Source organism: Cibotium barometz, chromosome 52 (genome assembly GCF_041138505.1).
Source record: "Cibotium barometz isolate CiBa-2024 chromosome 52, ASM4113850v1, whole genome shotgun sequence".
NCBI lineage: Eukaryota > Viridiplantae > Streptophyta > Polypodiopsida > Cyatheales > Cibotiaceae > Cibotium > Cibotium barometz.
This window is the reverse complement of record NC_141097.1, coordinates 21764876-21781553: the sequence shown is the minus strand read 5'-3', so window position 1 is coordinate 21781553 and position 16678 is coordinate 21764876. Positions and strand designations below refer to the sequence as shown.

At 39.8% G+C, this 16678-nt stretch overlaps 1 protein-coding gene and 1 pseudogene across 1 annotated transcript in view; both read right to left on the bottom strand.

Annotated features, from left to right (window-relative positions):
• The window catches only part of LOC147608954 (V-type proton ATPase catalytic subunit A-like), a 48514-nt gene extending 42391 nt beyond the window's left edge, over nucleotides 1-6123 (bottom strand). The window contains exon 1 of the mRNA XM_086788789.1: nucleotides 5766-6123. Coding sequence (XP_086644915.1) covers nucleotides 5766-5834 — 69 coding nt within the window. The 5' untranslated portion in view covers nucleotides 5835-6123. The remainder of the gene's footprint in view (nucleotides 1-5765) is intronic.
• On the bottom strand, nucleotides 1518-5574 carry LOC147608955 (uncharacterized; annotated as a pseudogene).
• Nucleotides 6124-16678: the final 10555 nt, after the last annotated feature.

The following is a 16678-nucleotide window of genomic DNA, read 5'->3' as shown; positions in this document are numbered from 1 at the left end:
AATTCACATAAAAGGTTGCGCTTTTCTTCATGGCTGGCTGGGCATCATGCACCTGAATCTATAGGGGCTGGGCACTGAATCTAGGCTGCTTTGGGGACTGGGCAGCCTGTATGGGCTGTCCCAAACTTGCTCTACAGCCATCAGAATACTTGATGTGTTGTCGGCTGCCCCTGGAATGCCCCTAGGGCTGTCCTATAGCCTCTCCATGGCTGGTGGGTTCAGCCAGGGCCTTCCTGGCCCTCATGGGGGTGGTTTCACACTATCCCCATGCCCACACTAAGACTTGGGGTAGCCCTATGGGCTGGCCCCTTTTCCTAAAAGCAAACCCTAACTATCTACATAATGATCTGGCATCCAGTACCATACTAGATACACAGAATCACTGACATCATTCCAGAGGGAGACTCACAGCGCGGACTGGCACTATTTCATGTGTAGGACAGTACACACCTGTGACCTTGGACTCCCGTGCAGGACAATGCACACCTGACCTTGGACGACTGAGATGGATCCCTGGCTAACTTCTCCGGACTGGGCTCACATGGGACCAGTTTACATCCTAAGTCCTTCACCTTCTGTTCAGATATGTCAACGTGGCATCCAAGTGCGGGATGCACGTGACAAGGGTCCTACTGACAATTGGGACTTAACCCTCTTTACACTTGATTAATTATTGATTAGTATCTCAAAGGACACTTGTGAAGGTCACAACCCTAAATCCCCACAGGCCCCTGTAAATATTGTGGCCACTTTGCGGCCACAAGTTGTAACACATTTGGGCATGAAGACCCACCCCTGGGTGGATACCGAATTGCGACCACATAATGATCTACTCAAGGGGGATTTAAAAAGGGGATCACAACCCTTGTGACTGATTATGTAAGCACACATCCATACACAAAAGGTCATACCTCCATGCATGGGGCATAACTCTTCAATGTAACCCCTCAACTAAACCCGAAATTGCAAGTTTGCCCATATATTCAATGAAGGATCTCCGCAAGCATTGGGCTATTTGCACTTTAGTTTTGAGAAAAAACATAGATAACATATAACTTGCACAACCTCACTCAATACGATAGATAGCTTTAATGTCTCTGAAGTTAAACTTCATCCATAACTCCGTATAAAGGTCCTAATTCTTCAAGACTTCAAACTTATTATCACTTCCAAGTTCCTACTGCATAAATAGTAACAAGGGGGCTCATGAAAGCTAATAAAAATCTTTCGCTTCAACCTGATGAAACCTTAGGATTCTCAAGTTGGATGCTTATATATATATATACCTTCATAAGGTCAGAAAAATCTGAACTTACGAATTGAGAGATTTGAGAAAGAGATAATAGTGAAGAAGGACAAAGACAAAACCAAAGCATTTGAAAGATCAAAAATAAATAAACTAACAAACCTAGCTACTAAGGAGAGGAAATCAAAAGATAATATCAAATGAAGACTTTTAATTAAGACATTAACCAAAAAAACAAAAAACAAAAAACAAAAACAAACAAACCAAAAAAAAACAAAAAACAAAAAACAAAATAACAAAACAGAGAACTGTAAACTCTAGACCTAAAGCACTAAGAGCTAGAACCAAACATTAAGCTAAACTTTAAAAAAGACTTCGACTCAAAAGTGCAACCATTAACTCCAATGTCTGTCCAAACATGAAGTGTAGGTTCATCAACTCTATCATGCATAGCGTGGACAATAAGCTATGATGTCCCTACTCACGTCATCAGTGCCCAAGAGTAGGTGCACGTTTGTATAAGGTTAGTCCAAAAGAACATGCTTTATAAAACCAACGAACTGAGTTTCTATCACTCTCCGGAGGTGATGGGCATACTCAGCCATGATAGAGACTAGCACTCAAAGTCTGCTCTAAGGTATAACAACAAACAATTACAAAACATAGGAAAGAACCAAACCAAGTCTATATTAAGCTAGAGCAAGAAAGAAAAGACTAAACAAGGCCTACTCTAAGTTAAAACAACAAACCCTACTCTAAGCTAGAACAACCCACTTTTACAAAAAAGAGCATTGAATTATGAATTAAGTGGGCTTTTCAACTTCCCACTTCTATAAAACTTACTCCTTATCATTTTAAACATTCCAAAAGCTAAAATACCAAAGATAAACTTACTACAATTCATGAAAGAACGAACCTTTTTCAAAATCTTATTGAAACTATAACCTTTTTCGATAAGCAGCAAAATAAGATGGCATGATTGAGAGACAAAGGCAAATTTAGTAGAGCAAAGACGAGAGAATCTAAAAAGTTGAGAGCAGATAACACCATACTTAGCTGTATCATAAACATTGGAAGAAAAGTGTGGCATCCGAATGATCTTTGAGCTAGCATATTCAAGTTGTAAGCGTTTGTCATAAATATCTACTATGAAGCCTGAAAATGATTGAGTGATCTTAAGGTCTAAAAAAGCACAACTATCGCTATTCGAGGTGCGGTTAAGTTAACAAAATTCCTTGGGATAGATCCCGATATACAAAAACTCTTAAAAGGAAGGAATGTCCGGAGCGAAGAGGTCATCTACAAAACGTCTTACATTACAAAGTTTGTGAAGAAAGACAGGACAAGTATTAGCAGAAATAAGGCGTTCCATAAAATCAAACTCATAAGTAAAAAGATAAAAATTAGCAAGAAAGACGGCACAATTGGTACCCATGGGAATACCAATTGCTTGCTTAAATAAAGAGTCACCTAAGGATATATAAAGGTTATCTAGGAGAAAATCTAACTACGTACAAATGTCATCTTTGTCTACAATTTTGGTGAATCTTTTCTTTCTCTTATCTACATCTTGATTTTTACTTTTTAACCCAAAAAAAACAAAATGCAAAGCTGACTTTTCTACTAATAAAGCCTTGCATCTATCCTTTTCTAATCTATAGGCAAAAACTTTCGTCATAAGGGATCTAATCCTTACACGTAAGTCTCCTAAGTCTAGTTTGGTGTATAAGGTCGTGAAGTAAAAGGTTTGAAGGCATAAAGGAGACGACTTTTCAGCCAAGCTCCGAGAGGAGTTTAAGAATTTCAAGACGGGAGCTACTCCTACAGAGTCTTTTAAGACCCAACTTGTGTCTTGTGTCTTTAGGCACGTCAGTATCTTTAAGAAGATTTTTCCAAAGGTCACCAAAGTGAAAACACTATCCCTATTTCTTGTCCCTCTCTTTCATGAGCAATTTTTTGTTGTCTTGTGTGTACTCATTTAGCAACATTCGTGTGTGCATGTATGTTTGCAGAGGCATGATTATGTGCATGCATATATCACAATATTTATATAGATACATACTATAGTTTTGCACTTCAAATCTTGAGGCCTTTCTCTTTAACTGGTTCAAATGCTTCAAAACTTAAGGTTTACAAAAAATTTCTCACGTTATAATTCTGGAAAAGAACTTTGAGAAGAATTATAAAGTTCATGAGAGTTTACTCTTCTTTGTTTAGTGCACATATCTGCTTGCTTTATTTCTCGACTTTTTTTTCATGCCTGTTTATTTCAATTCATTTATTTTCATCCATATCAGATTTTTCTTTTTAAAATAGACATGATGAAGCTAGTATCCACACTTGTCTAAATAAGTGATTCATGTCCATAAATAGAATGAACTATGCTACTGATGGGGGCACGCTGTACATTGGAACATTGTTTCTACAGAATTGAGTCCCATTTGTATGTACCGATCGGGCACCTATGATGGTCTCATTAACACACATAAACTATCAATGCCTTGGAGTGGGGGCTAGAACAACCAATAAGATGGCGCCGAGACCATATTGAGTCTAGGTGGAAGGTACCGCAGGATGATTGTAAGGCGCATCTATCAGAAGTGTGAGTTTATATAACAAAAAGAAAATAACATCAAAAGACTGTAGAGAAAACACTTCAGCTAGTAGTTTCTCTTTCTTGTGCTCCGAGTCCAACTAGTGCTCAGTATGACAATTTTGTGGTCCATCTGTGCCTTCTGTAGTACCAATTCTTCAATGTGTGCCTATGTGTGCCTGGTGTTTTACAAGACGGTCTACTCGTCTGCATGTCTGCCACTAGCTCTCCATGTAATGCTGCTGCCTCTACATCAAATGAAGGATCATTTGCATCATCGTATCACTTGATGTCTGTAGGGAATTCTAAGGTCTGCACCAAAAGATTCAACTCCTTCAAGTGTCTATAAAGGAGTCTGATTGTCAGAATCAAAACTGTTCCTTCTTATGATGAGGAATCCACATCTGTACTTCAATTCGAGCACAACACGCCCAAAAAAAAGGCTTGAAAAAACCTCCCACAAACAAGAAAAAATCACTTGCTCTGTTACCTATACGAGGAACTCTAGTGGAAGCAACTATCTTAAAACAAGAATTTGTTGATCTGAATCACCGTTGACAGCAATCAATCACGAAATCATTGAATTCATCCACAGAACTGGGTGTACCAATGGCAAGCCGGAATCCTTCCCTTCAAGTGACTTTAGTGAAAAGTACAAATGCTCTATGCACAATAAGGCCAAAAACTGGGCAAGCCTATCTTATTCTCCTCTTCCAATCTGCAAGTACTTTTGCTGAACTGGACACCCTGGATGTCCTGGAGTCTTCTTCTCTAAATACTAAGTTTGGCATTTATACTATCTGCTATGAGAACGGCCTGTCGGCTGCAGCCCAAAGTAGGGTATGAAAAACCCCCTTCTATCTAGTCAGCTTCAAGCATTGCAATCATTGCTCAAGCTGATGTCATTAATGCTTATCTAGATCATCCTCAAGATTGGATGTAGCTATAATGCATCCATCAAGGTAATCCCCCGATTGACTGTAGCACCCATCTAGAGTCTCCAAACTAAAAGCGGGCTATGGTGATCCTGACATTCAAGATGCTCGTATCTTCAATTAACATCGAGTCAATCTGGTAAATTTAGTTGCGAAGCATCAGCTGTCCAGGTAATCCCCAAATTGAATGCAGCTATCATCCACCCCCAAAGATGTCTCCGGGTAAAAGTGAGGCGACAAAACTGTGGCTATAATTGACCCATCTACTAAGTCTTCAAAGAAGAGATCACTACAATCCATAGAATTCTCAAGGTTAAATGTAGCTTTACTCCACCCGTCATGGCCTTCAACAGTTCGTGCAAGTGGTATGTTTACCGGGACAAAGCCCCTTTTTAGGCTCCATGCAACAAAGTGTCTGCTGCAGCTAGCATTCCAAAAAACAAGAATTTGGTGTCTGATGTGTCGAGAGCAACACTCATACCTCCAGTGCTGAAATTTGAAGCCTTCGGAGAGCATCAAAGCCCTTTAAACCTTCTAGAGAAGGCCTCTTAGAAAATAGGGTTGCAAAGGAAGGCCACTATTTTCAAAATTTTACACATAAACATATATATTTTGAGAGTCAACCTAGTTTATGGCCTTCAAATTGAAGGTTAGGGTAGGCCTTCAAATTTCAGCCTTGCATACCAATTTCTGATCTGGTGTCTCTTCCAGCCATGACGGCCTGGAAAGGATGCCAGTCCAAAAGCGGCTCCTCCCGGCTGCTGGTAAAACGAGCTCTCAACGTCCTTTCCATATTCCATCCAGGTAATCCATGCAGGTAATAATGTACGACCTGCTCCCCCTAGCTACGATGTACTGACATGATCACGCTAGGGATGGCCGAATTAATCGTGATTAAGGTGATCCAACATGAGAAAGAGTGTTAAGAACAAACACAAAGCACGATAGAATTACACACACACATACAGAGGGAGAGAGGGAGAGAGGGTACCTTGCGGACATATCCGTATTCGCTTTCCTTTTCGAAGTCCTCGAAGGTAGCCAATCCGACGGGAGGCATGGTGTGTGTGTGTGTGTGTGTGTGTGTGTGTGTGTGAGAGAGAGGTCGTCTAAGCTATACTCAACTTAGGGTTTGCAGAAGAGAAGAAGGCAAACTACTCTCACTGAAAGCTCCTCATGGAGAGGAGCGCACACAGACCTTTCGTGTGTGTGTTCGCGTGTGCGTATAGACAACTACCTTGTCTTTCTCACTATTTCGTTGCCACGGGTATCTCTCTCTAGATTTTTTTTAACAAAATCTTGGCTTGAAAACACATGTTAATAAAAACTTTTTTTTTTACTTGTCAAAATAAGGACATGCTCATAAACAACCGGTTTTCTAGGCTAAATTTGCATATTTCGCCTGTATTTTAACTAAAAACTAGTAAATTTGAATAGTTTTTTGTAAGGGCTTGATTTATTTCCAATTGGTTTTTCCAAATTTCAGCTAGTAAAAATACATTGAAATGTCGTTTTTGTCAAGCCCTGGTTATCATCCCTTGCACACATGGGAGATCTTGTTCCTCGAGCCATCCACGAAAAACCTTTTTATCAACCAATCAAAATAAAGGCAGCTTTCTAAGACATCCAGTAATTTAAAATTCCAACCGTTCTTGAAGAGTTATTTAATTTTCAACCAGTCTTTTAAAGGCACACATTCTTATGAAACCTTTATAAAAGGAGATGATTGATTTTGAGCCGCTTGACACTTCAACCTCCACATTACAAAGGGCATTGTCTACTTTTTGGTTTGAACAAGTGCTAGGAGAAACTAATTTTTGAATTCGCTCCCAAATTTATTTTTGAATGAGCTCCTACTACTTAACTCTCGTAACGCTTTCACATGTAGCTGAACACCCATGTAATCTTCTTTCAAATCTCTTTAAAAGTTATTATCTATGTGAGACCAACCAATATGATGTGAAAATATTTTAATATTATAATAACCAAGAAAATTACATATATGTTTTAGTATTGCTTAATAAAAAGCTGTTTTAAGAACTATGCTTGCCAAAAACTAAATATGCTAAAAAATACAAGCATATATGTTTTAGTATTGCTTAATAACAAGCTATTTTAAGAACTATGCTTGCCAAAAACTAAATATGCTAAAAAACACAAGCATATACGTTTCAGTATTGCTTAATAACAAGCTATTTTAAGAACTATGCTTGCTAAAAACTAAATATGCTCAAAAATACATGCAACATTGCTAGCTATGCTACTTGAACGTTATTTCCAAAGCATTACAATTGTTCTGCCTTATAGAACAAGTTTTTGTCTTTCTCTTCCCATGATGTGTATGCCTCTATTTGGCTCTCTTGAAGCCACCTTCTTGTTGCTGCCCATGCCTACCTGTAAATCTGCTGCCCATGCCTACCTGTAAATCTGCTGCCCAACCCTTTGTTATGTGTTTTACACCACTTGGACAACTCAGATGTACCTACCCAACAATGTAACATTAAGTCAAGTTCTTGCTTTGCCTCTAATTGCAAATCTAATGTGCCCAGCCCTCTGATGTAGCTGCCCACCACACCAACAACAAACACCTAGATTTGAGAGTTATGTTTCTTGTCGATGTTGATTGAGAGGACCTAGCCCCTACACACAAAACAATGTAAAAATAAGTTGTGATGATGAAATTATCAAATTTCTCATAATAATAGTTCTTAAAGATTGGATAGCTTATAAAATAGAATACCCATGTTGCCTTGTAGGGCACACATGGCAACCACTTACATGCCTACCCATGGTGTGTGCATTTGACAATGTCCCATGGTATGTCCATATAGTACTGCACCAACCTAAAAACCTCACTTCTCATGTGCACCCCCAAGACATCTAGCACATAAATATATAACCTTTGAGTTTAAATTATGTGTGATTTAGGTCATGTTTTCAAAGTATTGCAAATTAACACAAGATAAGTGGATTTACCATTGAGATATTACATAACTACGAGGAAGATGGCTAAAGAAAAAGTATAAACTTGATATACTTATCCTTTAGAGTACTCAAAAGGTATCTCCGTTAAAAGTATATGGAAAACTTAAATAGAGAATAACTTGAGTACAAAAAATTGTCCTACAAAATCAAATAGCATAAGATTTTCAACAAAGGTACATGCTTTCTAATTAGTTTCTAAAAAACAAAAGAAAAAATTACCATCCATTCTCTTCTAGATAAACATAGCACAGATATAACTAAAAAACTAGCCATGGTGCAATTAACTATAGAGCGCATACAACTAAAAACTAAACTCTAATTATTTACTTGAACAATAAAAGCCTTTTGAAACAAAACTTACATACTATTATCACCAAAATAACTTTAACCTCTTTAAATCCCATCAACCCTACATATAAACAAATAAAGTAAGACTTATTAATTTCAATATTTACTAATGAAATGAGTATCTCACTAAGCAACATACCTTGTGCTTTCACCATAGATATGGCGGTTGGTTTTTGCACTACTTCTCCACATATTAATGGCAATATTGAAATTATAATCAACAAGAGGGGGACCTTTGATCGACACACGCATGAGTGCATCTAAACTTCTTAAACTCAAAGAATTTTGAAGCTTGAATTTGATTATGTTTTGGATGTTGAAACTCAAAGAATTTTGAAGCTTTGATTATGTTTTGGATGCTAAAACCCCTCACATGTTGTTGTACTAGCACATTGGAGCATGGAAATATGTGCCAAACTAAGCAATATGGGATATTTAGCACACGTGGTGATTTCTGCCTATAGACACCCAGAAGTGTCCCCGCAAGCTATGTTCATTCCATTCATAAGGTTCTTGGGCCTTTAATTATTGATATTCTCTTTTGACTTCCCTCCTCTTATATCAACAAGAGGAATAATTTCCTCTCCACTTTCCAGCAATTTTGCTTCACCATAATAAGAGGCTAATGTTTCAATTTCAAAAATACCATAATTTTTAAATTGTTTACCTCTAGAAAAGGTAGAAGGTACCGATGCTTTGAAGTATCCTATGAGATCCTTATCTCGAAACCTTTCCAAATTTGTAAACTCTTTTTGAAATTCAATGCCTTTTTCCATGTCATTAAGCTTTCTTTAAATCAAAAGAGACCTATACCTATTATCATGAAGAGAGGATCGAAGGGCAGGCGAGGGACCCGTGGTCAAGAATACGTGATAACCCATACTATTACATGTAGAATCGACTTTTGAATTCTCAATGAGTTACACACAGATTAGGCATACTTATGTTTCTATAAGCCCAACCATAGCTATTACTATAAGCCTGGCCATAGTTGTTATGTCAACTGAGTATAGCTAACCTCTCAAGGATATCGGCCACCATGAAATGAATGTAGTATATAAACTGAAATTTGCTCACTTTCCCATACAAATATGCATTCTCAAATTTTAGCAACACTAGCAGAGACTTGTAAGATTCACATACTTAATGAATAGCAACATAGATCTGCTCAGCCATCTCGTTTTGTGGATGTGACTCATGTGTAACTCAGCACAACCAAACTCCAACTCTAGGTTCCTTAATGAAGCACTTTTCGGATTCGCCTATTCTTGAAAGGGATTCATAGTAGCTGAGATGGACACATGCTGCCATTGGCAACAAGTTTAGAAAGATTCCATTCTTCACTCATCCCTTTTTGGCCAGTGGTGAATCGAACTTGGGTCTTTTGGATTACCCTATTTTGGAGAGCGATTCGTAGTATAGCCAAGATGTAAACTTGCTACCATTGGCAACAAGTTTTGAAAGATTGCGGCCTTCGCTTATCCCTTTTTGGCCAGTGGCCAATGGTAACAAGTTTCCATCTTGGCTCCTACGAATCACTCTCAAAAATAGGGTATCCTAAGCACTTTCCAAGGCTTTTTTAAAGAAGATTCTAGCTATCTTATTCCAGGTATGTCATCATTTTGTTGTGCACATGCCGATCTTTTTACTATGCCCTGAGAGCAATGTAAATGAATAGATGTTATGTATGGACTAGCTCATTTTCTATAGCCAACAAGCCCATTCACATGTCCAATCATGGCTGAAGCACCATCAGCACCCATGCTGTTAACATCAAGGTTAAGTTGCGAGCGATAAGAAGAAATTACAAGATTAATATAAATGAAAGTTCCACACTAAATTTCTAGCAAGCCTAGAAAGACCATCACAAGCTAAAAGTCCTCTATAATTGAAGCATACATAATGAGGTGCTAGAAAGACCATCACATGCTAAAAGTCCTCATAAAGCATACACAATGAGGTTCTGAGTAAGACCAATGTCGATAGACTCATCCCATTATGAGAATAAAAAAAGTAGATGTTATGGGCTACCAAACCTCCCAAGAAGGAACTCTAAGCATTCACCTTTGAAAGAAGCACAATAGATCACAACCGCCGTAGGGAACTTACCAATTCTTCGAGCTCGTGTCCCTTGAGGTCTCCAAGCTCACTTCGAGAAGCTCCAATTCTCCAAGCTTCACCTCCACATTGTCACCGTAGAGAGTCGCTCACACCACCACATAAGGCAATCTCTCTCTCTCACTTCTCTACACAAGCATACAAGCATAGAGAAGGCACATGTACTAGAGTACACTTTCACACTCTCTCTCAAAACAAGGTAAGAACTCTCATAGCACAAAGGGGAATCATGTCCATTCCTCGAGGGGTTCACCTCAAAAAATGTTAGTGTATCACGTGAGTTCAGCAAAGGAGGGGTTTTTTAATTAGATACGTTGAGAAAAATTAACAGGATTACATTAACAGGAGGGGTTTTTTAATTTAACTTTAGAAAAAAATCCGTTAGTTTATAAGTAAAGAGGGGTTGATTTATTGGGGGGGGAATTTTTAGTTAAGGTGTTTTCTAAATACCTCTTGAACGCACGTGATACCTAGGGTTTTCTAATAGTGTACTCCCCAAGGTCCATTCATTATGAGAAAATACCTTATATACAATTGGCCCTTATTCACACTTGGGCGTCAAAACTTACTAACTAAGGCCTTGGGTGGCTAGTATTTCATATAATGTTACAACTTTTACAGTGCCTTTGCATGACACTTATTTATGTCCTCAAATGGAGGAGCATAATTATTAATCCTAACTGGGATTAACATCCCCCCTACTACCTGATGTAGTTTTTGTCCTCTCAGAACCTATCATCGAGGTACATACATGTAAGCTGGTAGACACCTGAGGCGATGGTAGTATAACATCATGCCTCTATAATGGGGCCTTTGTTCATGTCGAATAGTAGTTGATCTGCTTCATATCCATCATATCTCTCTTTGGGCTGGTCAATAAGTACCACGATCAACTTCAAAAATCGAACACTGGCCACAACAGTAGGATCCGGGATGCGGTGCCATGCACGTATCCATGTCAACAATTGTTGTCTTTGCTGTCCTATATCTGAAAATATTGCTGGCAAAAATAGAGGAAAGTTGTAGCATATATGTGAATCCCGTTGCTTTGCATCATGGAATTCTAGTGGCGTCCATCTTCGTTTCAGTGGCATATACAATGGATCCACTCTTTATGTGGGCGGAGCACACATGTACTAGTGACTATATTCTAGGATTGTCAAGTACTCTCGCCACCATGCTGGCTGTATACCGAAATCTTCAATTTTGGGGTTTGCATCATTTGTGACAATTGTTGTATACCCCCCCCCCCCCCCCCCCCCCCCCCCCGGCGTGTATGAAATACATGTGCCTTTCTCCACCTATGGAAGCAGTAGCTGATCATATAAATGTCACAATCCGGAAATCAAGTAAATATGCCAAATGAGGGTTAGCCAGCTTGTATGGCTTGCCACATTTGCCCATAAGGTGCCCACTCCAACTATGGGCAATGGTTCCTCCAACTCCGGCATGGGTGCTCGGAGAGGATATGGTACATAAAGTTGTTTTGTAGAGGTTATGGCGACAGAGTACGCTTCTGGCAAGATCTGCCTGGTAGGTTTAAATGATGTGATTTGCAGAAACACCTTGAACAGCAACTTTGGCTTCAACAATGGATTTCCTGCTCTAATTAATCCTTCATATTCTGTAGTAGACAAAGACTTAAGCACAGTATCATCACTAAAAGGTTGAATATTATCTTGTGGTAGAGTGTGACATACCTCTTGAGTTGGCCGTGGTGGAGACGGGTGGGGTGCCAGCAACTCCTCGGGGGCGAGAGTGTTAAGTCGGAAATTCTAAAGGAAGAGAAGGAAGATGAGAGAATATACAATTTGCTTGGGATTTTTCAATAAGAGGAACACTAGGGTATGGATTTAGTAATTTACTTGCTACAAAGAAAAGCACATGATAAGTTGGAAGATTATATGAACTTGTGGTTTCCTCTTGACCCTCTCTGGAACTAGGGGTGGGTGGGTGGGCTTGTTGAGCTTCATAAACTCCTTGAGTTCTATGACTTCCTCAAGAGATATGTCAGGATATTCAATGTGTATTTTATCAAAGTTATAGATTACTGTTGTCAGCATGGCTTCTAGATGTTTATGTATATAATGATAAAGTTTAAGAATGCCAAAAGGATGATAGAGAGTAGATTCACAGAGATTTAAGTGTTGATGGGTATTATACACCTCTAACCACCCATGACAGATTATCCATTGGTAGCTTCGAGCTACAACCTCATAATTGGCCAGTGTATCAGGAATATTATCTTGTACAAACAGGTCTAGTTTACTGACACTGTTGTCCAAGATGTCTGAGTTTGCAACACCCAACACCAACTACGTAGGTTGAGCACAATAGGGTGTAATGGATAAAAGAATACATCTTTGGGATCGGTTAGTACTAGGTCCCCCCTGGAAGATATCCATAATAATGGTAGGGTTGGCATCGCATTCTTTATTTTGCCTAATTAGTGTTAAATCTCCTAGGCTTAAGTCTTCAGACAAAAAGAGAGTAAGAGTTTGAGGAGGGGCCCGACGAGTCAACGGCAACAACAACGAACCTATCTTCGAGGTTCCCTCAAGAAACAAGCGTAACTCATCTCTGTAGGCTCATGTCTTTCACTTTGTTTCTGGATAGCTAGCTGGTGCTCCAGTTCCTATATCCTTGAGTCTTGGGTTGTTAGAAGATCTGAAAATTTTGTTTCTCTGACCATTCTAGCTGTATCTAATTCCTCAAATCTTCTTGTTCTCTTCTGGTTGATGCTTCCAACTCGTGAGACTCTTCAATCTTCTTAAGCCTTTTAGCTACCAATGTTTGGCTGGCTTGGAGTTGTTGAGTAATATGTAGCATTTCCTATTTGTGGGTATTGATCAGCTTCTCCATCTCCAAAGATTTGGCATTGATTGTCTCATTCTGCTGCTACCAAGTGTTCCTGGAGCGTCTAAACTTGGTTTGTGGCTTCCTGGACCACAGTGTTGCATTTATGTCATTAAGCATGTGAGTGGTCAACAGGTGATAGCGCCAGACCCTCTGTTATTGTTCCCAAATGGAGGCACTTGTTGTAACTGCACCTTCTAATTTAAGGTGTAATAAATTGTCTAGGCCCTCCATAGTCTCGTGGAGGAAACGCTCGTAATTTAAGGTGTAATAAATTGTCTAGGCCCTCCATAGTCTCGTGGAGGAAACGCTCGTAATTTAGATTATGTAAGAAGGAAGTTGACGGGATGTTATCTCTGCATCATCCAATCTTTGGCGTTTTCTTGGGCTGGTTGCTTCCTCAGTTCTCTTTCTCTTATCTACTTCCAATCTTTCTTCATGGACCTCTATAGGTGATGAGGTTACCTCTTCATGTCTTTGATTCCCTTCCTCTTGCAACACCTCTTTTCCTGTGGCTTTCTCAGTACCAAACTCAGTTGATGCATTTGGATCTGATATAATGGAATTCTAAAGTGGGGAGAGGTTTCTGAAAATGATATGTGCTGTGGGCTCGAAGGGGGGTTTGTTGAGGTATTTATGTTGTTGTGCTTATGGGAGTTTCTGATAAGCTTATGCCCCTGGCTTCCTTTTACCTTACCACTTCCTGATAAAAAGCTATTTCTTGGGCCAGTTCTGCTTCTAGGCGTCGCAACTCCTCAGCGACACCAAGTATGATACCCCTCATTTTCATGTCGGTTTTCTTTTTTCTACTTTTCTTAAGCTCCTTCATGATTTCCTTTGTCTTTTAATAATGTTTTCCCTTCTTGCAACTCTCCAGAGGTGAGTGCGGGTGGTTCTACCTGTGTTGCTTGGTTGCTGTTCCTGTTCTTTGTGCACTGGATCTGGAATAGGAAGCTGTGCTACATGGCTTAGCACCTTGGCAAGTAAGTAGGGGTGGCAAACCTTTGATTGGTGCACCTTCAAGTAGTTTTCCATATCCCTATGAATATAATAGGCCCAATCATCTTCCTTTTCTTCATGCACCTTGGCAATTCTGTTAAGAGGAACTCTGTTGTAAACGGTCAACGGGTTTTTTTACCTACATGTAATGAGAGACATGGCTCGGCAAGCTTTCTCTGTCACCTCATCCCCTAATATTTTCATATCCACCCCGTTGGAATTGTATGAGCTTTTCTTCAACATTTCATCCAAATGTATCTTTTCGAAGTTGTGAGTGTGGATCTTTATTGGTGGTGGTAACTGTAAGGCTTCCCGGATCAAGTCCTCTAAGAGAAAGACCTGTTCAGTGGTTCCATCTGCTTTGGTTACTTTCCCTCTCTTAGTGGCTTTATTATAGGACTTTAGATACTCTGCATATAATTCTGTATTGATAGTGCGGGGGGGAGACATTCTGTTCATTGGTCTGAGGCCTACCTTCTGTAGCTTGTCCTTGACTTTTGAATCTTCCAGGATCTGCAAACATTCCATGATGTGGTACTGCAGAGCTATCTTCCCATGAGTAGTTTGGACGTCCTTGCTAATGATTGAGCCATGGAACATCTATGCATATTGTCCTAAATAGCTCAGTTTTGGACCTCGTGATGGTCTCTTCTTCTTGTCTATAGGTGATTCTGTAGCACTAGCTTGTGTGACAACCAGAGTCTCCTCGTGATGGTCTCTTCTTCTTGTCTATAGGTGATTCTGTAGCACTAGCTTGTGTGACAACCAGAGTCTCCTCGACTTCTGGTTCTGAGGTTGCGGAGATCGACATCTGTAGCAATGATAAGAGAGTCAGTCATATTGCCTCTTTTTTTTCGGGGGGGGGGGGGGGGGGTATGTAAGTGAGTATGTGTGTATGTAAGTGAGTAAGTGAGTATGTGTGTTTCATATATTTAAAAAGGGTGTTAGTGGGGTGAGCAATAACAAGGTGCGAGTGTACAGGCGTGAAGGTGCAAACCGTGAGAGAGCAAGATTCTTCCCATGAGATAGCAGGGTTTTACACCTTGAGATGGTTCAATTGTTGTGAGATGGCTTAAACTGTGAGACAATTAGTGCATGAGATGGTTTAGCCATGAAATGGTTCAAGCCGTGAGATGGCTAAACCGTGAGATAGCAGGGTTTTAATCTCGTGAAATTGTAGGTTTTGGACTCGTGAGGTAGCATGTTTTTTGAATCGTGAAATTGCACGGTTTTATGTCGTGAGATGGTTCAGCCATGAGATGGCTTAAACTGTGAGGACAGTTAGTGCGTGAGATGGTTCAGCCGTGAAATGGTTCAAACTGTGAGATGGCTAAACCGTGAGATAGTGGGGTTTTAATCCCGTGAAATTGCAGGTTTTGGACCCGTGAGGTAGCACGTTTTTTGACCTGTGAAATTGCAGGTTCCGGACCCGTGAGCTAGCAAGTTTTTTGACCCGTGAAATTGTAGGTTCCGGACCCGTGAGTTAGCAAGTTTTTTTGACCCCTAAGGTCTTTTGACTTAGAAAACTTGTGATTTGTCAGCATATTGAGAGTCAAATTGTGTTCTGTGAAATATCAAGTTGTGAGTGATCATTTTATGTATTGTGTGGACGAAACATGAACATACACATGCATGCAGAAGCCACAGTTTTCACCGTTTGCAAGAATCAATCATGACATGCGATTTGCAATTCTGAAAAGAAAGAAAGAAACAAAAAGAAGTAAATAAAGGTAAGGCACAAGCTCCCACCTCAAACCGAAGTTGCAGGATATGTGGGCAAGTGAGCACTTGCCCGCATATCCTGGTGAGCACTTGGAAATCGACAATGATGAACAACAATATACAAGCAATGCAAACGTTAAAGAATTCGCAAAAGCGAAATGCTCAAAAGAGGAAAAATTTGATTTTATTACGCGGCCATTGGCCTTGCTGGCTATCTTAATGAAGTATACTACGTGGTATTCCATGATTGGCCGAGGGAAGGTGAGTGTTTCACGCCGTGAAGTAGTAAGGCGGTTCATGACGTGAACCATTTAGGACCAATTCACGACGTGAACTGCTTTGGAATGTTTTCATATGAGTCTGGTTGGCACAAAAAGTCCATTACAACAAATGTATGATAGTAGCGGAACGTAAAGAATTTAAGTCGTACATTCTTCAAAGGCCCCATGGGTCTTGAAGATGTTATGTCTGCCATTTTAACAATGAGATCCGCTCTTTCCAGATCGGGTTTTTTCCAATTCTCTCAACATCGTTTTGTGATGATTTTGACTCTTGCTCCTTCATCCAGGATGGCCAATGCTTAGTATCTGTTATGATGAATTGGGATTCTAGCATTAGTGTCGTCACTTTCATAATACCCCCCAATTGATTGATCGATATCTTGACAAATCTAGGCGTTCTTTTCCCTGTGCGTTTTAAGTTTCTTTCTACTAGAGGTGATTGGATCTCCTCTATAGTGGTCGTTGGCTTTAGTCCTCCCTCTACCCATTATTTTATGTATGCCCACAATGTTGGTGAACTGTGTAGTAGTTGTCCCAATGGCATTTGTACAGGAGTGGATAGTACAGCTGTGAGAGTGCGTATATCTCTGGGCTC